This window comes from Tachysurus vachellii, chromosome 9 (assembly GCF_030014155.1).
Source record: "Tachysurus vachellii isolate PV-2020 chromosome 9, HZAU_Pvac_v1, whole genome shotgun sequence".
Classification (NCBI taxonomy): domain Eukaryota; kingdom Metazoa; phylum Chordata; class Actinopteri; order Siluriformes; family Bagridae; genus Tachysurus; species Tachysurus vachellii.
Window position 1 is genome coordinate 3,063,729 of NC_083468.1, and position 23,036 is coordinate 3,086,764.

The following is a 23,036-nucleotide window of genomic DNA, read 5'->3' on the forward strand; positions in this document are numbered from 1 at the left end:
CCACAACATCCCGCGAGAACCGATGACGTCATTTGTTGATGTTTTAGTAGTGGGAGAAACATGGCGGCCCGGTGGAGCAGTGAGAATGTGGTGGTGGAGTTTAGAGACGCTCAGGTAAAGATATTGTACCTGTAAGGCTTTTAACACTCTGTTTATCGTCTTATTTACACCTCAGGTTGATGATTGACGCTCGAACTGTGCAGTAAAGTTGATCCAGAACATCCAGAACATCCAGAACATGTCCTTTATTCACTGAGCTGAGTGAAGCTGATGATAGAGAAACTGACCTTTGTTTATTCATTTATTTATTTAGTTTTTAACCAGGTTTGAACAGCTTTGATGGTTTTGCATGAATTTGTAGTAGTGTAATAAATAATAACTATAATAAATAATAACTATACTAACTATAATAAAAAAAATAACCATAATGACCATAATGAATAATAACAATAATATCTATAATAACTAATAATAACTATAATAATTAATAACTATAATATCCATAATAACTATAATAACTATACTATCCATAATAAATATAATAAGTATACTAAATAATAACTAGAATAAATAATAACTATAATATCTGATGTGTCCTGCTGCTTACGTGTGTTGTTTTTTGTGCAGTTTGATTTCTAATTGTTTGTGTTTTCCAGGCTACTGCGATGTCAGTGGACTGTCTAGGGCACCATGCTGTTCTATCTGGGTGTGTAAATCCCTGCCTCTGTGTGTGATCACACGGTCATGTAAAATACTTGTCCATGTAGTGTGAACTACACCATGTCCTTTCCACATCTTCCTCTTTAAGTTTCAGATCCTATTTCACCTCCTTTTTCCATAGAGTACTAAAATGATTTGTGTTTTTTGCAGAAACATTTAGACAGACTCCATTTCTGTTCTCTCTTGAAACCGAACACATCAGAACTAAAATTACAGCTCGGAAATGTGTGATTTACGCAATTAATTATTGTTTGAACATTTAAATATAAGTTAAGTTTTAAATTCTAATTTATTTATGCTGTAAACCTAAAACTCTGTGTGTGTGTCTGTGTGTGTCTGTATGTCTGTCTGTGTGGGTGTCTGTCTGTGTGGGTGTCTGTCTGTGTGGGTGTCTGTCTGTGTGTGTGTGTCTGTCTGTGTGTGTGTGTCTGTGTCTGTGTGTCTGTCTGTGTCTGTGTGTCTGTGTCTGTGTGTCTGTGTCTGTGTGTCTGTCTGTGTGTGTCTGTCTGTGTGTCTGTATGTCTGTGTCTGTCTGTGTCTGTCTGTGTCTGTATGTCTGTGTGTGTCTGTCTGTATGCCTGTGTGTGTCTGTCTGTGTGTGTCTGTGTGTGTCTGTATGTGTGTGTCTGTATGTCTGTCTGTGTCTGTCTGTGTGTGTGTCTGTCTGTGTGTCTGTGTGTGTCTGTCTGTGTGTTTGTGTGTCTGTGTGTGTGTGTCTGTCTGTGTGTCTGTCTGTGTGTCTGTCTGTGTGTCTGTCTGTGTGTGTCTGTCTGTGTGTGTGTGTGTGTCTGTGTGTGTGTCTGTGTGTGTGTCTGTGTGTGTGTCTGTCTGTGTGTCTGTCTGTGTGTCTGTGTCTGTCTGTGTGTGTGTCTGTATGTCTGTCTGTGTCTGTGTGTGTCTGTTTGTATATGCGTCTGTTTGTACGTGTGTGTGTAAAAATACTAATTTATTTATGCAGTAAACCTAAAACTCAATACTAGATATATTAATTAGTATGAAACTAAAAACACAGATGTGAAGAATAATTTGTTTAATGCTTATTTTAGGAGGCGCTTTTTGTACGTCGTGAACCTGGAGGCACCTTCGGACGCTCCTCGGAAAATAGGTCGTCAGAGTAAGTGGGATGTCGGCACGGTGCAGTGGAACCCGCACAAGAGCGAAGCTCACCTGTTCGCAGCATCAGTAAGTGAAAATCTGTCAGTCCTGAGCAGGTTTATTAGGTTAAAATCACCATCCATCACATAATCATGTAAAGCAATGAATAAGATGATTAAACACTTTGGATGAGCTGTTACAGGAAAATAATCAACTTTTGGGAGAAACCGTGAATCAGGCTACATCACATCACCCTGTTGTTATTGTTTTTCTATAAGAACATATCCTGAGGTGTTTTACCTCACACATGATGTGTTTCAGGTCGATTCTAAATGTTGACGTTTACACTGTTGGTGTGTGTGATGTGTTTGATTTGTGATGTGTGTGTGTGTGTGTGTACAGAGTAATCAGCGTGTGGATCTGTATGTATGGCGTGATGGATGTGGAGAGTCTCACACGTCCCTGCAAGGCCACACACGAGTTATAAGGTAATGTGACGAAACCTCCTTGTTCATTCTGGTGAAATATTTAATACATCTTACTGACTTTTTTCTTACTGACAGTGATTTGGATTGGTCGTGGTTTGAACCAGAAATTCTCGTCACAAGTTCTGTAGATACCTACATCTACATATGGGACACAAGGTGAGGAGGGGAAAAAACATCACTATTCAAACGTAACCGTTATCATTCACATATCGTCGCTGTCAGGCGGAATCCTCGTATCTCCAAAACCGTTATTTTTCAGGAAATTAAAAAAACGCCGTACCTTATCTGCAGTACACAGGGTTTAGTCCGCGTTGCAGTGGATTGTCTTGCGCTAAATTCCTGTCCTCAGACGAGCACCAGAACTAGCAGGGGTCAAGATTTTTTTTTCTTTGAGCCCAGTGTTTTGAAGACATTTACCTCAGAAGACGTGTTGATTCGTTGCGACTCTTCTTGAGGAGAAATATGCCGTGAAGCTCTCCCGCGGAGTGAGGAAGAGGTGGATAGTTGAAGTGTCCAATGGAGTTATGAGATTTGTGCTCAAGCTATTTTCAAGGCTTTAGATTGGTTAATAACTTGTAAAAATAACAGACCCACGTGGGGACTGACCAATAGCATCGATATGTGAAAAAATATGAAAATGACCAAATTTGGACATACGAGGTTTCCGCCCGACAGCGACAATATACAGAACCATATAACCATATATTTGGCTTCTGTGCACAAAAAGTGTGAGCTGTGATATTCACTAATATATCAATAATTCTGAAAATCATAGCAGTGTTGTTTATTTCTGATTAAATATATACCGAGGCTGTTAGATTTCTTAATAAAATAGCTTTAGGATTTAAACAATTTGTCCACAAATGAACGATACACAAAATACACTTTTTATGAATTTAACTACAGATTATATTTTTTTGTAGATAATCTGCTGGATTTTAGATTTCTTATGCAATCAGATTTCTATCTAATCTAATTATTTTTGCGTATCTTAAAAGTAATTTTTATTTATTTATTGTTTTCTTCCATATTCACTATATATGCAGATGCCATAGACAGAGATAGTAACAGAGAATAGTGAGGTCATTAGTACTAGGCCTGTGATATAACACTATTAGGAAAAGGGTTTTTTTATATTTAATTTAAAATTTGACATCATTTAAAAAGTTCTTATTAAATTATTCCTGCTAAAAATGGGAAAAACTGTGTGTGTGTCTTTACGAATTTGTCTTATAATGTGTGTGTGTCTGTCTGTGTGTGTGTCTGTGTATCTGTGTGTGTATCTGTGTATGTGTCTGTGTGTGTCTCTCTCTCTCTCTCTCTCCAGAGACACACGTAAGCCTACAGGAGCTCTATCAGCAGTTGGTGAGTTTATACGCTCCATAGTTCAGATTTATTCTGACTCCAGCTGTGTGACTCCAGCTGTGTGACTCCAGCTGTGTGACTCCAGCTGTGTGACTCCAGCTGTGTGACTCCAGCTGTGTGACTCCAGCTGTGTGACTCCAGCTGTGCACCAAACCCAGACTAATCTCTTGTCCTCCTCTGTCTTTATTTGTGCTCGTGCAGCCGGAGCATCTCAGGTAAAGTGGAACAGAAAGAATCAGCACTGTTTGGCTTCCAGTCACGACGGAGACGTCAGGATCTGGGACAGACGGGTGAGTCAGGATATTTCTGTTCAGTTTTACTCCTTTTCTTGTTTTTTATATTTTATAATCTGCTTTAAATCTTCAGGGTTTAACATAGAAATAAACAAATATAAAAATCGCTTCCTTTTTACTGTGTTGCTTATTGCACAGTTATAACAAAGCTGTGTGTGTGTGTGTGTGTGTGTGTGTGTGTGTATATATATATATGTATGTGTAGTGTGCTATATAAATGATTTAAGACCCAGTCACACAAACTGAATGACTTCTTGTGCGTTCATCCTTTATTTTTACTTTTTAGCATCAAATTCTATATAACTTGTGCTCAGTCATTTACAACATGTTTATTTTTGCATTTAACGTAAATCCTTTAGGACGTGTTAAGCAGCAGTATTTGTTATTCTCATCACTCGTCCTACAACCTCCAGAGAAACTCCTCCTACTTTCATCGACGGCGTCAATTGACCAAGGTGCGTTTATATGTGAGAACTTTTTTAATTATTTATCGTTTTTTTTTTTTTTTTTTTGTATTTCAGAAACCCAACACTGCTGTCGAATACGTCGCCGCTCACTTATCCAAGATCCATGGATTGGACTGGCATCCGGATAACGAGTACATCCTGGCAACCTCCAGCCAGGACAACTCCGTCAGGGTGAATAGAAACCTAATCTCTTTTGTATAATAAACAGAAACGTCTCATCGGGTGTAGCGTCTCACTTCTCATTAACTTTATGGATCTGTGCAGTTCTGGGACTACAGACAACCTCGAAAATACCTCAATATTTTGTCCTGCCAAGTTCCAGTTTGGAAGGCCAGATACACGGTACGTTCGTCTGTCTGTTTACCTACATGATGTTACCGGTGTTTACTGAAAGTTTAGAAAAAAATATTAAATAAAATTTTAATGAATGAATATAAATTAAAAACAATTTATAAAAAGAAGTAAATTTATCTGCCAATAGAAAACACTCAAAAATTTGTTGTCAAAAAACAAATGTTAATAATAATTATAATAATAATAATAAATACCCACAGCTCTATATATAATATTTTTAATGTTGGTTAATTCTTTTTTATTTATATTTAAACTTATGTTGTCAGATAAATTTTCTTATTTCTAGAATTTATTTATAGAACATTAAAGGCAGGGTCTCCGATTATTGAGAAATTCTTCGGGCCGAATAATAAAAAAATCAAAAACAAAATTCAAAACAAACGTGTAGCCAATGAGCAGAAAGGGGCGTGTCTTGTCAATATGGGCGGAGAGAGTGTTCAGTGCGCGTGTGTGACATTAGCAGAAAGCGGTTTTAACATTGACATGGAGGATAAAAACAAAGAAAGAAAGAGAAGAAAGACTTACGATAAGGTAAGAAGTAGGACGTGTTAATATAGGATCAGCTTTCCAGCGCTGGAGAGAACTGAAGGAGCAGGAAGTTGGTCACATATTCACAGATTGTTGTTTCCCGAGTCAATAACTCCTGAGCTAAACGCTGTTACTACACAAATAACACCTCTTTTCTATCGTAGTAATGTAGAGACGCAGCTACAACCGTGTTTTGTGTAGTAACAGTGTTTAGCTCAGGAGTTATTGACTCAGGAAACTCCAATCTGTGAATATGTGACCAACTTTACTTAAGACGCCGAGGCACTTTTTTCCTTCTCGATAGGTGAGTAACGTTGGTTTTGTTTTGTTACACAGAACTAATATATGTCTTTGTCCTTTACATGATTATGCTTGTGTGTCATTTTTGCTTGTTTGTTTATCTGCAATCGTATTGTTCTTCCCTTCAGCTATGATAAAGACACATTTCTTTCCATTAGTTGCCTGGGTTACGTATGTATGTGTGGGCGGAGCTATCAATACAGGGGTGGGACCCGTTTGGGTTAGGGGCGTGTTTGTTTTGGTGATTTCAAATGTCAACATTGGCTTTCAAACATCGGAGACCCCACCTTTAAACGTAAGGAATGAATTAAGTGTCATTAGTAATAGAGTAAAAGAAGTGAGATGACGATGGGGTGTGTGATAGATATTTAATTTGCTCTGTAAGCCAGAAAATTGACCTTCTGACCAATCAGATTTAAGAATTCATCAACGCTGTTGTATAATGAGAAATATTAGTTACTATATTCAAGATATTTGACTTGATCTGGTATTTTGACTTTTTAACTGTTATGCTTCATTACGCCGCATCGTTTTTTTAAAAAAATATTTTTTTTTTACTCTGTCGTCTGGATCAGCCGTTTTCCAATGGGCTGGTGACGGTGATGGTGCCTCAGCTCCGGCGGGAGAACAGCCTTCTGCTGTGGAGTACGCTGGACCTCAACAGCCCGGTTCACGCCTTCGTAGGTCATGACGACGTGGTGCTCGAATTTCAGTGGAGGCCTCAGAAAGAAGGTGTGTAAGATTTTACAAAAAAAAAATAAATAAATAAATTGTGGGTGGTTTTTGATGTACAGTTTGTCATTTGTGGGTGAAATTAAATATAATTTAACAGAAACTTCGAAATTAGACTTTACGCTTCACGACTCTTGACTTTTCTTGACATTTCTACGATTTACAGTATTCTTTGTGAACAATTACAACAATACTGCAGCGTTTAGTTTCAACTCTGTAAGTTCATTAAAAAAATATAAATATTACAAAAGGTATTATGATCATCCTGAATATATTATTAATAATTTATCACAGTATCTGTCATCATATTGATCAACTCAGAGAAAAAGGGATAAAGTAATGATGAGCTAAACACAGTACAGGTGCACACATTAAAGGTGCGGTGCACGATGTTTGGGAAATGCTTCAGAAAACTGAGTCGGGCCGACAAACAAAACAAACGTGTAGCCAATGAGCATAAAGGGGCGTGTCTTGTCAATATGCGGCGGAGAGAGTGTTCATTGCGCATGTGTGACATTAGCCGAAAGCGACTGAAACATGACATGGCGGATAACTGCCGTTACCTCTGCCTCGGGTTCTAGGTGTTGAACGTTGTCTTCCACGTGAAACGGAGCTAAACCTTTCACGGTACAACACACAGTACTACAAATACACATTTGTATTACCATAGTATTACTCATCGTGTTCATTTATTGATAAAAATATCCCCTCGGTCAGCTGCCCCAGCAGGTTCCACCATAATAGTTGCTGGGTTACGTATGTATGTGTGGGGCGGAGCTGGATAGAGACAGAGAGCAGGATATAAGCGCATGACTCTTGTCGTCTATAAGCAAAGTAAAGAGTGTGTGTTTTAAATAGTTTTTTTAAGATTCTTTTTTTTTTCTTCGAAGGATCCAAAGACTGCCAGTTGGTTACGTGGTCCAGAGATCAGACTCTTCGGATATGGAGGGTGGATTCTCAGTTACAGAAGGTGAGAAATGTGGGTGAACATACTGTATCTAGTAGATACAGACAGTGAAAGAAAGGAACCCGTAAACGCGGCACGTTTGAAGTCTGGTTTTGTCTTTTGTAGTTATGTGCCAGTGACCTCGTGGAGGACCTGATGGAAGGCATGACCCTCACGACAGAGTCTGAGAAGACACTCCGCTCCCAGGAACCTCCTCTGAGCCCCGGTCTAACGTCCGTCGACCTACAGGGTGAGATTCCACAACACACCAGACTTAACAACCCGCCGTAACGTTCTGTATCAGACGTCTAATCAACACGCAGTCGGTCCTAATCATCAGCGTAACGGATACAAGTGCTGGTGTATTTCTCGATTCTGATTGGACGGTTGATTAATTTGCGCTAACAGAGGTACATCACAGGGTTTATTAATGTGCTTGAATTGTTAGATCACAGCTCATTCACATGTACTGAAAACGTGTAATTATCGATACGTTTTCTGTAAGATGTTTAGAGTTTATGGAAGGAGACTCCAGTGTTAGTGCTTTGTAACAATCAGATGTAAAACTGTCACTTTACTGGTAATTGTTTTCTTTGCAGTTTATAGTAAGTTTGATGTTAGTTACATTCATTCATTCATTCATTTTCTACCGTTTATCCGAACTACCTCGGGTCACGGGGAGCCTGTGCCTATCTCAGGCGTCATCGGGCATCAAGGCAGGATACACCCTGGACGGAGTGCCAACCCATCGCAGGGCACACACACACACACTCATTCACTCACGCACTCACACACTATGGACAATTTTTCCAGAGATGCCAATCAACCTACCATGCATGTCTTTGGACCGGGGGAGGAAACAGGAGTACCCGGAGGAAACCCCCGAGGCACGGGGAGAACATGCAAACTTCACACACACAAGGCGGAGGCGGGAATCGAACCCCCAACCCTGGAGGTGTGAGGCGAACGTGCTAACCACTAAGCCACCATGCCCCCCCAGTTACATTTAACGTAACTATAAATGGATAGCGATTAGGATAGAATTGTCATTAAAGAGGAACATAACACCAGCCTGTTTTGTGTGTAGGTCAGTTTGAGGCGTCTAGCGGCAGGCAGGACAACGCCGGTCTCGCTCAGACCCTGCAGCAGGAGTTCTCACTGGTCAACCTGCAGATCCGCAACGTCAACGTGGAGGTCAGGAGACATGGACATGGTTTCTATTTTGTTTTTTAATGATGAACAGAAACAAACATTAGCTTGAAAATTTAACACACATTCTTGGGCGAAGTTTCTCATTTGCATATTCGTGCATGTTTATAAACATACAGCAACAAAGCAATCAGTGATTTTCACAGTGTCTGCAACACGAGTGACGGCGAGCTTTACAATAAGATGTGGGCGTGTCCTGCGATGTGACAAAATTGAGAGCGGTTTATGCAAATACACGAGTGAAGACCGTATTTGATATAATCCTAGTAGTCCCACCTACGGATAAACGTTATTATACCTGTACAAACAAATATTTAAATTGTTTTATTTGGTTTAATTGTGTGTGTGTGTGTGTGTGTGTGTGTGTGTGTGTGTAGATGGACGCCGTGAACCACACCTGCTTCGTCTCGGCCCACTGCGGAGCGAATCAGGTCAGGCTGGTGGTGAAATTCCCTGCTCAGTATCCAAACAACGCTGCACCGTCTTTCCAGTTCGTTCCCCCAACAACCATCTCGTCCTCCATGAAGACAAAGATACAGAAGGTAAGAAAGGATTAGCTGCTTCACAGCACCGCGGTTCTTTAACGGATGCTGCCGTCATCGTTAGGGATGAAAACCTACAGTACAGAGTTTTCATGCTGTATTTTGTCATCTCTTGTTTTGTTTTTAGATCTTGACAGACACGTCGCTTCAGAAGGTGAAGAGGAACCAGAACTGCCTGGAGCCGTGCGTGAGGCAGCTGGTGTCCTGCCTCGAATCCGACGCGGTTAGTGCCACAACTCCAGATACCTACACAGCACTTTTTACTGTGCGTTACATTCATACCTGCAAACTAGTCGCTTTTCGGCGAAATTCGCCGTTTTTAATCAAAATATGTCATTTGTGTGAATCGTGTAGATCCGAAGAGTTTTTAGTTTGGGGGGGGGCTTCTTTCAGCTGCGTCCGAAACCACTTACTTCCATCCAATAATTAGGCGAAGTAGTGCTTAGGTGGCGGTTTTGGACGCAGCGTAAGTATACCATCTATCAAGCTGATGCCTCGCGTCTCTACTTCTAATGACTTTTTATGGCGGATGGCAAACCAACTTTTGGTGCATTCACCGCCACCAACTGGACCGGAGTGTGAAGCACTAGTAATCAGATGACGCCTCACGTCTCAATCATCCTCGCGTCTTTTGACCAATCAGCATTCAGAAGCAAGATAAGACAATCACCTATTTCGTCCCTCACTTCAAGCCGCAGAGGACGAAGAAAAAGCAATAAAGAGACACATCGCTAAACACCGAAAACGGGCACTTGAAAGGCTTGTGGTGGCCAAAAAACGTTCCAAGGTTATTATTAAGGTTCCAAGGCACTAAAATTGTACAGAGAAAAATTATTTCCAAGAAATTTTGGTAAAAATAGGATTAATAAAAGTGCTTTTTTTCACTTGAAGCAAATGTTATCTTTTCCCTTTATGCTCTTGTCAGAGTGCTTCATTTTAAGTTCTCAATTTTTCTTCCGGGGGGGGGGGATTTTATTTCAAACCTTGTCACCTTTTTCACCTCTTGTGAGTTTGCTGGTATGTACATTATGTTACATTAGTCTCTAGCCACCGATGCGGTTTACATGACCTGTCTGTTCACTGCAGGAGGACGGAACTAATCCCCATGTGTTCAGTAACTCTGTGAGTCCCGCTCTTCCTGCTTTCCCTCGTGTCACCAACACCTACGGCTCTTACCAAGACGCCAACATCCCTTTCCCACGTACCTCAGGTGCTCGCTTCTGCGGCACAGGTGAGCCTGCTTTCCTTCAATCTTCTCTTTCTCTCTTTACCTAATCATCTGAGTTATCTGAGCTTTTTCTGGTTTCTGCTTTCGATCGTGTTGCAAATCTTCAGCTCTAGTATCCGATCTTCTGTCCCAGCTCCAGTTTAGATAACAATGCTGTGCACTAAGCAACAACTTAACAACTTAATGATCCATAAATGATTTTTTTATGTAGTGTGGTTTAATAATGTATGTAGTTTATTATGCATTCATGTATGAAATGTTTTTTTTTCTTGTACACACAGTATGTACACATCAGTACACAGATACTGCACATGAGACTGAAAATGTACAATCTCGGAGAGAAAAAACCCTTGAATTGCTGTTAGAGTAAAATAATCAGCAGATAATAAGCCGAACCACTGATACCATCGTTAATCTGATTAATTAATTCCTTTCATTTGCATATCGTCGCTGTCGAGCGGAAACCTCGTATGTCCAAATTTTGTCAATTTCATATTTTTTCACATATCGATGCTATTGGTCAGTCCCCACGTGGGTCTGTTATTTTTACAAGTTATTAACCAATCTAAAGTCTTGAAAATAGCTTGAGCGCAAATCTCATAACTCCATTGGACACTTCAACTGTCCACCTCTTCCTCACTCCGCGGGAGAGCTTCACGGCATATTTCTCCTCAAGAAGAGTCGCAACGAATCAACACGTCTTCTGAGGTAAATGTCTTCAAAACAATGGGCTCAAAGAAAAAAAATCTTGACCCCCGCTAGTTCTGGTGCTCGTCTGAGGACAGGAATTTAGCGCAAGACAATCCACTGCAACGCGGTCTAAACCCTGTGCACTGCAGATAAGGTACGGCGTTTTTTTAATTTCCTGAAAAATAACGGTTTTGGACATACGAGGATTCCGCCTGACAGCGACGATATGTTATAGCATCTATATGCACTCTTTCCCCTCATCAGAATTTCCTTTATTTTATATTTTATGTAAACAAAAAAACACACACAAAAAAACTGGAGACTCCTTCCATAAATAAACATAAATAAACTTCACAATATCAACAATTACTCTATTTCCCTTCAAACTCTACTGTGTTCATAAGCTGTTACTATAGAAACTGTCGCTCTAAACCTGTGATTTGACCTAGTAAATAAATAAACACTTGCTGACCAATCAGATTTGAGAGATTCTGACCATCGCTGCAGTATAATGATTTCCTCATAAATAAACCTTTTTTTCCTCTTGCAGGCTCTCTGGTTTATTTCACTCGGCCCATGTCCATGCATCGCACCGTCCCTCCTACAGAACCTACGCCCAGGTACACCGTCAGTACACCTGCAATATTCAGTACGTTAACGTTAAGGTTGTAGTATAACGACTACATGCGTGTGTGTTTCAGATCACTCTCGGCGCTGTCTGCGTACCACAGTGGCCTTATGACGCCGATGAAAATGCGCAGCGAGTCGCAATCCACGCTGAGGCTGTACAGCGGGAGTCCGACACGCACCGATAAAGAACAAGTGTCCATCTCCTCTTTCTACTATAAGGAACGGGTAAGCGTAGATACGTCAGGGTTCAATTACGATGAGGGATAAGCTGTAAGGAATATCAGTGAGGATTTATTATTGAGAATATCTGGCAACGGGGCATCCGAGGGACACGTATCAGACGGACCGGTGAGGAGACCGATACAATGGTTTTCAACATCATCTGTGTCACACTTGTGTGTGTGTGTGTGTGTGTGTGTGTGAGTGAGGATGATGCCATTGCAGCCATTGGAATATCTCACCAAGAATCCGAGTGACCTTTACCGAGCTCTCTATCAGACACTCCCATCACTCTCACTCACTTATCCGAACTACCTCGGGTCACGGGGAGCCTGTGCCTATGTCAGGCGTCATCGGGCGTCAAGACAGGATACACCCTGGACGGAGTGCCAACCCATCACAGGGCACACACACACACACTCATTCATTCACTCACACAATCACACACTACGGACAATTTTCCAGAGATGCCAATCAACCTACCATGCATGTCTTTGGACCGGGGGAGGAAACCGGAGTACCCGGAGGAAACCCCCGTGGCACGGGGAGAACATGCAAACTCCACACACACAAGGCGGAGGCGGGAATCGAACCCCCAACCCTGGAGGTGTGAGGCGAACGTGCTAACCACTAAGCCACCGTGCCCCACCCCCCACACTCCCATCAATCATTTCTAATTAATCCTGCTCTTCAGATGCTCTTGTCAGATATTCTTAATAATAAACACCCCCAGGATAGAGATGAGGTTAAGTTAGTAAGCGACACACTTTTTCACTGTCCACTTTATTAGGAACAGGCTCGTTTATACAGTTATCTAATCAGCCAATCACGTGGCAGCGACACAACGCAGAAAATCATACAGAAATAGATTCAGGAAATATTCACATCAAACTTCAGAACTGGACAGAACAGTGAAGCTTCCTGGCGTTCTAACAGTTTGTCCGGATGAGTCTGTGCCCACGACGGGACTAGAACCGGACGCGTACGACGTGTTGTGCATGCGGAGATGCTTTTCTGCTCGCTACGGTTGTAAAGAGCGATTAAATCTTTTCTGGGAACTCAAACCAAGATTATGATTCTGTATCGTCTCTAGAGACACACGTGTGTGAAATCCAAGGACATTCGTAATTTCTGAAATACTCCAATCTGTCATCGACAACCATGCCATGGTTAAAGTGACTGAGCTCACACTTTTCCCTCGTTCTGATGTTTGACTGAAACATAACCTGAAGCTCGTGATTAGTATCTGCATTATTTTATACACTCCACCGCTGCCACGTGATTGGCTGATTAGATAAGTATAACTACAGTAATCCCTCCCCACTTTGCGGTTCAAGTTTCGCGGCCTCAGTGCATCAGTGATTTTTTTAAAGATTATTCATCTAAAAATAAAATTAACAACGGTTTCCCAGGATGCCAGACAAAGAGAGAAACTCACTCAGAGGATTTGTACAAACCCACGGGCACTCAGACAAGGCACCTGATTGGCTCCCGGCGCGAGATCTGACCTGATTGGCTGCGCATCATCGCATCCTCTCCCAGCTTCTTCGCTTGTTGTACTGTATCTCGCCGCTCTCGTTCACGCTGTCAACTGTGTCTCGCGTATTGTGTTTTCGTTAAGCCCTTACAATGCCTCATAAGCGCCATGCGCTTGCAAAATATTCCACTAGTGAGCCCAAGAGGAAGAGGAAGATTATGACCATAATTGGAAAGGTCAAACTAAGGTTTTATAATTAAAAAGATTTAAGTAAAATATATATATATATATATATAAAGTATAAATATACAGATTTTAAACATTCTGGTACCCACACACACATGTACGGAAATTCCTAGAGGGGGGGTCACTCTTACTTCGCGGATTTTCACCTATCGCGAGGGGTTCCGGTCCCCATTAACCGCGATAAACGAGGGATCACTGTATAACTATATTAGCATAATATATTCCTATCATATTGCTAATATTTCCTGATAAAGTGGACAGAGTTTGTCGTTTATGTGCTAGTTCATCAGTTATGTCTTGTTTTGCTAGCTGTGTTGTGTGTTCACTCATTGTTTCTGTACTGTATCCTTCTTTTCTTTCTTTCTTTCTTTCTTTATTTTTTTTTTATTCCTTTTGTGTTGTGATGGATGTCACCCCCCCTCTCCCCCTTTACACATGTTGCCGTGGTCTGTTTTTATCCCAAACACCAATCAGAAGCCTCTGTCTGTCCATCGCCGCTGGTCTGTGCAGACTATTGCCGACTGTCCGGTACAGATCTCCCTCCCTTCTTTCCCTCTCTCCATCCTGCCATATATTCCTTCTTTTTCTTTTTTCTTTTTTTGTTCCAATGAAAGAAGAGCAAAGACTTCAATCAGAGACTTCCAGCAGTTTTAGTTACGCTTTCTATCCTTTCTTTGCTACTCGTGTAATTTTGCAGCTCCATAATCATCTCGGATTTGTCACACAGATCCGTTAATAACTAACAGACTTAATAACTAGGAGTGCAAAAGTTTGTGTACCCTTGTAGATAAAATGAATAAGGACAGGTCCAGGATTAGGTGCAGCAGTTTATAGATGTTCTTCATTTAACATAAGTAACATAAAAAAATCAGTGTGTGCTACAATCGTTATATAAATAAATAAAATCAGCGTGCTCTTTTCCAAAGAACACGTCACGGTCCGTATTTTCTAGCGTCGTACCTTTTTTTTTTTTTTTTTGTGCCTAATTCATCAAACTTTTGCACTCGGATATAATTTAGATTTTTACCAACAAAGCTTTAGAGGTCAGTCTCTAATTTTTAACATTAATTTAACTTTTTTTTTTTTCCTTTTAACACTTAACAAAGCTGTCCAGAAAGATGCAACAGTACAGCTCGTCGTCTTCTGAGGAATTTATTTATAGCCTTCATTATACATAATTCCTGCTTTTTTTAATGTGGAGAGTTTTTTTAAAAAAAAAAAAAAAATTAATAATAATAATTTCTCTTGATTGAGTGAAGCAAAAAATGTAAAATATACATAAATCCTTATCACGTCTTTAGTATTCGAGTGAAGTGATTAGTCATGCAGGTGATTGTTGTGTTTTGATGATTCGTGCCTCAGAAATCACGTCGCTGGAAAGGGAAGAGAGAAGGAAGCGACTACAACAATAAAACCATCAAACTGGCTGGTAAAGTGATCATTCAGGACATTTCCTGTCTCCTTCCTATTCACAAAGCACTCGGAGAAACCTACGTGTGAGTATCTTAGATTTCAGAATATTATTACATCATTACGCTATTCGTATTACAGCTTGTTTTGGTGTTTTAATGACACCCCCCCCCCCCCCTTCTTTCTTCAGATTAAACATGAACGACATACGAGACACGTGTCAGAAGAACGCGGCCGCGGCTCTGACAGTCGGACGCAGAGATTTAGCGAAGGTCTCGCTGTTTAATTCACTTTATACCAAATCGCTGTTTGTTGAACGCTCGAATCGGATTGGTCAGAACGGCGTCCTGTTATTTTTCTATTTCTCGTTGGAATGCGTTACTGTTTCTATGGTAACAGAGTGGCGCGACAAACGCCGTATATAAACCGAATAAAAAGAGTGAAGCTGTTGAGTTTTTTTTTTTTTTAAAGCGAGCTACAAGGACTTTAGATAACATTTTTGGAAGGAGTCTCCAGTGCCAGTGCTTTCTAACAGCGTAAGAGACTAATGCTATGTTCTCACACACAGCGACAAACAACCAGAGACCATTTATTTTCAGTGAAAGGTGAAGATTTATGGCGTCATGATGAACATGACAGCGTGATGATGAACTCCTGTGTTACAGGTTTGGGCTTTGGCGTCTGCAGCGACCTGTCTCGACCTGTACCCTGACTCCGATCCCGACGCCGACACTCCTTGGGCTCGACACCCGTTCGGACGACAGCTGCTGGAGACTTTGTGAGTTTTACACTGTTAGTATTCGTGGATTTCTGTAACCATAGCAACCACTACTAGCTCGTATCGGCTAACTAACTATCCTTTAACAGGAGTTAAACCAGTCCGACTGTCCCGTCGATCCCGATAGTGAATAGAATTGAGATCAGTGTGTCAAATAGTTATTAACTCTGTCTAGTTATTATCACTCACGCACTCATCTTCTACCGCTTATCCGAACTACCTCGGGTCACGGGGAGCCTGTGCCTATCTCAGGCGTCATCGGGCATCAAGGCAGGATACACCCTGGACGGAGTGCCAACCCATCGCAGGGCACACACACACACACTCTCATTCACTCACGCAATCACACACTACGGACAATTTTCCAGAGATGCCAGTCAACCTACCATGTATGTCTTTGGACCGGGGGAGGAAACAGGAGTACCCGGAGGAAACCCCCGAGGCACGGGGAGAACATGCAAACTCCACACACACAAGGTGGAATCGAACCCCCAACCCTGGAGGTGTGAGGCGAACGTGCTAACCACTAAGCCACCGTGCCCTCAGTCTAGTTATTATTTTTTTTATTATTCCAGATTTTATTTTCACCAGTAATTGAGATGATATAAGTCAGATGTACTGGATTGATGAGGAGGTTGTTTAACCTTTGCTGTAGCTTCGTGCTGAAGCTGCTTTTTTTCTTGTACTCGCAAAGCTTGAAGTCACTTGACACGTTTCTGAAGGTGTTTTTTTTTTTTTTTTTTTTTTTTTTTTAACCTTTCGAAGCGTTTTTGTCCTCCTGGCGGTTCAGGAACTTGAGTGTGGCCAAAGCTTTTGAGACTCTTTTGACTTGCTTTTAAAATAAACAAGTAACTGTAGCTTAATTCCTTGAGTAGTTTCTAAACCTAGGCATTAGGTTTTTTTCCGAACGTCTGCGCGTCCGTCCTGTCGCCTTTACTACAATTTCTCACGTATTTAAACAGAGACGTCCGAGAAACCGAACGGATTTAGGAATTGATCCAAACAGGGCCAAAGTCAGGTCATAAAAAGGTCATATGTCTGAAATAGTTTTCCTTGAGTTTTGCTGAATTAAACTCGAGCTAAAAATGTACTTGATTTTATAATGAACACTTTAAAGCCATGACTGTGGGGGGAAAAAAAAGATGCTCCAGATCCTGAGTGTTTGCTCTCTTTCTCTCCGCAGGCTTGAACACTACAGTCAGATGAGCGATGTTCAGACCCTGGCCATGTTGTGCAGTGTGTTCAGGGGGCAGGGGATCCCTCAGGACTATTTCACACTGTTCGGCCCACGCAGCTCAGGCTTCACCCTCCACCACTCACGCTACGTCAGTCCTCTCTTCTCTAACACACTCTTACATAATAAAGCCTTCTAGTTTCCTGTTTTCCTTTAGAATGATTCTGATTCTGATTTATTACCAAAAATCACATTACATCAGACGTTCTGTGTCTCTGCATAAAAAAATTCAGGGGTGGGGCTACCTTCAGGTATCTTTTTGTCAGTGAAAAGTTTGATAATTCGAATAATATTACTAAGATTATTATAAGATTATTTTTATTAGTCCCAACTATGCAGTAGAACATTATTTAACGTATTTTTATAGATTATACAAGGTTGATGTTTCAGAAACTAGTTTTTGACAACATTGACCTTTAGCACGTGATTAAATAAACGACTCACAGCTTTTATCTTTTTTTTTTCTTTTCTTCTTCTTCTTTCTTTTTCAGCCCAGCTTCACTTCCAGCTCGGTCACGTCTGGTTCCTGCTCCAGTACCTCTGACTCCATCAGCGCTCCATGGAACATGGGTGAGTAATTCCTAATGTCACCTCATCCTGCTGATCTTTCAGCTCCGGCTCTGTATTTTGGCAGCGCAGTTCATCTCTCTCAGGGGTGTGTGTGTGTGTGTGTGTGTGTGTTTGTATGTGTGTGTGTGTTTGTATGTGTGTGTGTGTTTGTATGTGTGTGTGTGTTTGTATGTATGTGTGTGTGTGTTTGTATGTGTGTGTGTGTTTGTATGTGTGTGTGTGTTTGTATGTGTGTGTGTGTTTGTATGTGTGTGTGTGTGTGTGTGTATGTGTGTGTGTGTATGTGTATGTCTGAGTGCGTGTGTGTCTATGAGTGTGTGTGTCTGTGAGTGTGTGTGTGCGTGTGTGTCTGAGTGCGTGTGTGTCTGAGTGCGTGTGTGTCTGAGTGCGTGTGTGTCATTGTGTGTGATGTGTCTATAAGTGTGTGTGTCTGAGGGTGGTGTGTGTAGGATGTGTGTGTCTGAGTGCGTGTGTGTCTGAGTGCGTGTGTGTCTGAGTGTGCGTGTGTGTCTATGAGTGTGTGTGTCTATAAGTGTGTGTGTGTGTGGAGTGCGTGTGTGTAGAGTGCGTGTGTGTAGAGTGCGTGTGTGTAGAGTGCGTGTGTGTAGAGTGCGTGTGTGTAGAGTGCGTGTGTGTCTGAGTGGTGTGGTCTGAGTGCGTGTGTCTGATGTGCGTGTGGTACTGGTGCGTGTGTGTCTGAGTGCGTTTTGTGTGTTGAGTGTGTGTGTGTCTGAGTGGTGTGTGTCTGAGTGAGTGTGTGTCTGAGTGCGTGTGTGTTTGTTGTGCGTGTGTTTGTCTGAGTGCGGTGTGTTGTTGTTCTGAGTGCGATGTGTGTCTGAGGGCGTGTGTTGGTTGGTGCGTGTGTTTCTGAGTGGTGTGTGTCGGAGTGCGTGTGTGTCCTTGAGTGCGTGGTGTGTCCTGAGTGCGTGTGTGTCTGAGTGCGTGTGTGTCTGAGTGCGTGTGTGTCTGAGTGCGTGTGTGTCTGAGTGCGTGTGTGTCTGAGTGCGTGTGTGTCTGAGTGCGTGTGTGTCTGAGTGCGTGTGTGTCTGAGTGCGTGTGTGTCTGAGTGCGTGTGTGTCTGAGTGCGTGTGTGTCTGAGTGCGTGTGTGTCTGAGTGCGTGTGTGTCTGAGTGCGTGTGTGTCTGAGTGCGTGTGTGTCTGAGTGCGTGTGTGTCTGAGTGCGTGTGTGTCTGAGTGCGTGTGTGTCTATGAGTGTGTGTGTGTCTATGAGTGTGTGTGTGTCTATGAGTGTGTGTGTCTATGAGTGTGTGTGTCTATGAGTGTGTGTGTCTATAAGTGTGTGTGTCTATAAGTGTGTGTGTCTGAGGGTGAGTGTGTGTGTATGTGTGTGTCTGAGTGCGTGTGTGTCTGAGTGTGCGTGTGTGTCTATGAGTGCGTGTGTGTCTATGAGTGTGTGTGTGTCTATGAGTGTGTGTGTCTATGAGTGTGTGTGTCTATGAGTGTGTGTGTCTATAAGTGTGTGTGTCTATAAGTGTGTGTGTCTGAGGGTGAGTGTGTGTGTATGTGTGTGTCTGAGTGCGTGTGTGTCTGAGTGTGCGTGTGTGTCTATGAGTGTGTGTGTCTATGAGTGTGTGTGTCTATGAGTGTGTGTGTCTATGAGTGTGTGTGTCTATGAGTGTGTGTGTCTATGAGTGTGTGTGTCTATGAGTGTGTGTGTCTATAAGTGTGTGTGTCTGAGGGTGTGTCTGAGTGCGTGTGTGTCTGAGTGCGTGTGTGTCTGAGTGCGTGTGTGTCTGAGTGCGTGTGTGTCTGAGTGCGTGTGTGTCTGAGTGCGTGTGTGTCTGAGTGCGTGTGTGTCTATGAGTGCGTGTGTCTATGAGTGCGTGTGCGTCTATGAGTGCGTGTGCGTCTATGAGTGCGTGTGTGTCTATGAGTGCGTGTGTGTCTATGAGTGCGTGTGTGTCTATGAGTGCGTGTGTGTCTATGAGTGCGTGTGTGTCTATGAGTGCGTGTGTGTCTATGAGTGCGTGTGTGTCTATGAGGGTGAGTGTGTGAGGGTGAGTGTGTGAGGGTGAGGGTGAGTGTGTGTGTGTGTGTGCATGTGCGTGTGTGTGCGTGTGTGTGTGTGAGAGCGCGTGTGTGCATGTGCGCGTGTGATCCTTCAAGACACTTTCGGCATTTGTTACGTATAAAACAAGGTTATTGATTTTCATATCTATAAAGCTACATGGACAGGAATAATGTTTCAATGTGTGGAAAATCTGTCAGGACCGGAACTAGGATCATTTATTTTTCCCCATTATTTAATTTTTTCCCCCAAATTCTTACACTGTTTATAAATCCTGGCTGGAGATCCCAGTCCTGGTTTCATATCATGACTCTCACGTTTAGTTTAGTGACGTGACTTACGGCTAAGTACGGTGACACATACTCAGAATTTGTTCTCTGTATTTAACCCATCCAAAGTACACACACACAGCAGTGAACACACACACACCGTGAACACACACACGGAGCAGTGGGCAGCCATTTATGCTGCGGTGCCCCGGGGAGAAGTTGGGGGGGTTCGGTGCCTTGCTCAAGGGCACCTCAGTCGTGGTATTGCCGGCCCGGGACTCGAACCCACAACCTTAGGGTTAGGAGTCAAACTCTCTCACCATTAGGCCACGACTTCCCCTAGTTTAAGATAGAAGCGAGTTCATTCTTGTGATTTACTTCAACTAGACTAGATTTAGTGTTTAAAACAGGAGGTAAACCAGTCCAACTGTCCCGTTCATCCCGATAGTGAACGGAATCGAGATCAGTGTGTCAAATTTCAGCTGAACGAATCGGATCATTGAATCGTTCGACGTCTGTACAGCTTTTTTCGACGCCATTTTTATTTCCTTCAGCCGGACGTGACGCAGAACAAGCTCTACCGTGGGGAGAGTCGTCTCCTGACGAGGGTCGCTACGCTAACCAGGCCTACACGGACCCCCGGGAACGAGAGAAAGAGCAGCACGACATGAACAAAAGGTTTTCCGTCTGCTACTGTTTACTGATTATACACATTTATTTATTTTCTGTGATGCTCTCAGATTCTGTGCCGTCTGTTTAATTACAGTTGAAATTATTACATTTATTATGTACTCAGTTAAAAAAATCAGTTCCTCTTTGTGCGTGTGTTATTTACACGCTACACACATCTGTACGTAAGATCTATAAATGATGAGATTTCTCATCTTTACTAAAGTTTTGGTTCGTTGTCGTTCAGATTATTAGACCCGGCGAACACCTTACAGTACGACGACTTCAAGAAGTGTTACGGAGAGATTCTGTACCGCTGGGGGTTGAAGGAAAAGAGGGCAGAAGTGCTGAAGTTTGTTTCCTGCCCTCCGGAGCCACACAAGGGCATCGGTACGCTCGTGTTTCTGACAACAATGTGGATGTTTCAGATATTTCACTAAATAACAGCCGAGCGAAATCATTTTCAAGTCTCCGAATGCAGACGGTGGATTTTTGTCTTTTAAGGAAACGCATTTAATCCGTTTTTAATTCAATATTTCTGATGCGTTTAGCGATTCCTGGGCGAAGAAGTTAGCGCTGGTGTGTCACAGGAGGACACCGTTATAGAAGAAAGACTTACGACGGTGTTTAATTAAAAATAAAATAATTCAAATAACTATGATCTCTAGCCATTGATCAGGTTTTGTCGTTTGCAACAAAGGAGCAGGAGTTGCTTTTCTCACTCGCTCACATTATCACAATTTACAGGTTTTTTTTATTTTATTTTTTTTAAGAAATCCAGGAAAAATTGTAAAGGTGACATTTTGGCACAAACACCAGACCCAAAGTCCCAGAATTCAACCGTACGCAAGTTAAAAGTTAAAAGGCTTGAGAGAGAGGTGAGAGAACTAAAAGGACAGGGTGAAGGATTAAAGCAGCGCTTTATTTAGATGGAGATGAAAGGAGGGGGGTGGGGCACGGTGGCTTAGTGGTTAGCACGTTCGCCTCACACCTCCAGGGTTGGGGGTTCGATTCCCACCTCCACCTTGTGTGTGTGGAGTTTGCATGTTCTCCACGTGCCTCGGGGGTTTCCTCCGGGTACTCCGGTTTCCTCCCCCCGTCCAAAGACATGCATGGTAGGTTGATTGGCATCTCTGGAAAATTGTCCCTAGTGTGTGATTGCGTGAGTGAATGAGAGTGTGTGTGTGTGCCCTGTGATGGGTTGGCACTCCGTCCAGGGTGTATCCTGCCTTGATGCCCAATGACGCCTGAGATAGGCACAGGCTCCCTGTGACCCGAGGTAGTTCGGATAAGTGGTAGAAAATGAGTGAGTGAGTTAAAGGAGGGGTAATTCTCGCTGGCAGCACCGCATCATGGGTAATGTAGGAAACAGTGAACTGGCATAAAGAAGTTGGTGAAAGATGTTAATATTAAAAGAAAAAAGAGCGTTAAAAAATAATATAAAAATATTAAAAATGATGCCGTGTATCATCGAAGGTCAAACTTCTGATACTCAAACTCCAGATAACTAAATAATGTTCCAGGTTTCTACACAGTGCTGCCAGTGATGGTGTGTTTCTGTGTTCCAGAGTTCGGCGTGTACTGCTGTCACTGTCGGAGTCAGGCACGAGGCACTCAGTGCGCCGTGTGCAAGCGCTTCACCTTCCAGTGCGCCATCTGCCACGTGGCCGTCCGCGGCTCGTCCAACTTCTGCCTGAGCTGCGGCCACGGAGGCCACACCAGCCACATGATGGAGTGGTTCCGCTCGCAGGAAGTTTGTCCTACAGGCTGCGGCTGTCACTGTCTCCTCCAGAGCACTTTCTGAAGCCTCCCCTACACGGACACGGTGACGGAAGCGATGACTGACGCAGCCGAGGTCTCAGGGTGCTTCTCGAACCTCTCGGTACTGCGACGCATCCTGGACTGTTATATATTTTTTTTTAAACAGCACCGGTACAGATAACGGATTCATGTGCCACTCTGAACAGACCTTTTATTATCATCGTCTTCGAAGTATGCAAGAAACCGAGACCCCATGAACGCAGGAGTTAGCGTTTACACCAGCCTTATTCAGTAATAATCGCTCCTGATACAGGAAGTGCCATGTCCTGCAGTCGTGGTTCGGTCGCAGCCGCTGCAGGGTTTTTCTCTACAGTCCGTCGACACGAGGCGTGTAGGTGGACCGAACGTGCTGCTGATTTCATGCTGAAAAGTGTCGTTTTGTACGTTGTGGTCTTGTCTTTCTTTTCATTTGAGAAGAGAATAATTAAAGCTGTGCTCTTGTATAAGGGAGTCGTGTTACACCGTTAACCTGCAGCACCTGCAGAGTTTATACCTGAATGAAGAAATAAATTTGTTCAAATAACTGCACCATCCTGCAGAACATGCAGTTTTTGTGTTCGCTCTCTCACCCTCGCTTTCTCTCTCCCACCCTCCTCTCTCTTTCCACTCTCTCTCTCTCCCTTTCTCTTTCTCTCTGTCCCTCTCTCTTCCCACTTCTCTCTTTCTTCCTTCCTTCCTTCCTTCTTTCTCCTCCCTCTTTTTCTTGCTCTCCCTCTTTCTTCTCCCT

General features: G+C 42.6%; 1 protein-coding gene across 4 annotated transcripts in view; it reads left to right on the forward strand.

The window, feature by feature from the left end:
* The first annotated feature begins 1 nt into the window (after position 1).
* Positions 2 to 23,036, forward strand: part of wdr59 (WD repeat domain 59) — a 24,167-nt gene continuing 1,132 nt past the window's right edge. Inside the window, exons 1-27 of one of the 4 annotated variants that reach the window (XM_060878848.1) lie at positions 2 to 114; positions 657 to 706; positions 1,767 to 1,902; positions 2,218 to 2,303; positions 2,379 to 2,459; positions 3,631 to 3,668; positions 3,870 to 3,958; positions 4,483 to 4,599; positions 4,693 to 4,770; positions 6,186 to 6,342; positions 7,233 to 7,312; positions 7,415 to 7,538; positions 8,376 to 8,482; positions 8,875 to 9,039; positions 9,167 to 9,262; positions 10,126 to 10,270; positions 11,508 to 11,577; positions 11,659 to 11,812; positions 14,004 to 14,057; positions 14,892 to 15,025; positions 15,130 to 15,211; positions 15,605 to 15,717; positions 16,901 to 17,042; positions 17,443 to 17,521; positions 20,374 to 20,497; positions 20,736 to 20,878; positions 22,057 to 23,036. The exon at positions 22,057 to 23,036 is cut by the window's right edge and continues 1,132 nt beyond it. In XM_060878848.1, the coding sequence (XP_060734831.1) occupies positions 61 to 114; positions 657 to 706; positions 1,767 to 1,902; positions 2,218 to 2,303; positions 2,379 to 2,459; positions 3,631 to 3,668; positions 3,870 to 3,958; positions 4,483 to 4,599; positions 4,693 to 4,770; positions 6,186 to 6,342; positions 7,233 to 7,312; positions 7,415 to 7,538; positions 8,376 to 8,482; positions 8,875 to 9,039; positions 9,167 to 9,262; positions 10,126 to 10,270; positions 11,508 to 11,577; positions 11,659 to 11,812; positions 14,004 to 14,057; positions 14,892 to 15,025; positions 15,130 to 15,211; positions 15,605 to 15,717; positions 16,901 to 17,042; positions 17,443 to 17,521; positions 20,374 to 20,497; positions 20,736 to 20,878; positions 22,057 to 22,292 (2,934 nt within the window). In that variant the 5' untranslated portion in view covers positions 2 to 60 and the 3' untranslated portion in view covers positions 22,293 to 23,036. Of the gene's footprint in view, positions 115 to 656; positions 707 to 1,766; positions 1,903 to 2,217; positions 2,304 to 2,378; positions 2,460 to 3,630; positions 3,669 to 3,869; positions 3,959 to 4,482; positions 4,600 to 4,692; positions 4,771 to 6,185; positions 6,343 to 7,232; positions 7,313 to 7,414; positions 7,539 to 8,375; positions 8,483 to 8,874; positions 9,040 to 9,166; positions 9,263 to 10,125; positions 10,271 to 11,507; positions 11,578 to 11,658; positions 11,813 to 14,003; positions 14,058 to 14,891; positions 15,026 to 15,129; positions 15,212 to 15,604; positions 15,732 to 16,900; positions 17,043 to 17,442; positions 17,522 to 20,373; positions 20,498 to 20,735; positions 20,879 to 22,056 lie in introns of those variants that run through there. The other 3 variants (XM_060878849.1, XM_060878850.1, XM_060878851.1) reach the window with 3 other exon arrangements.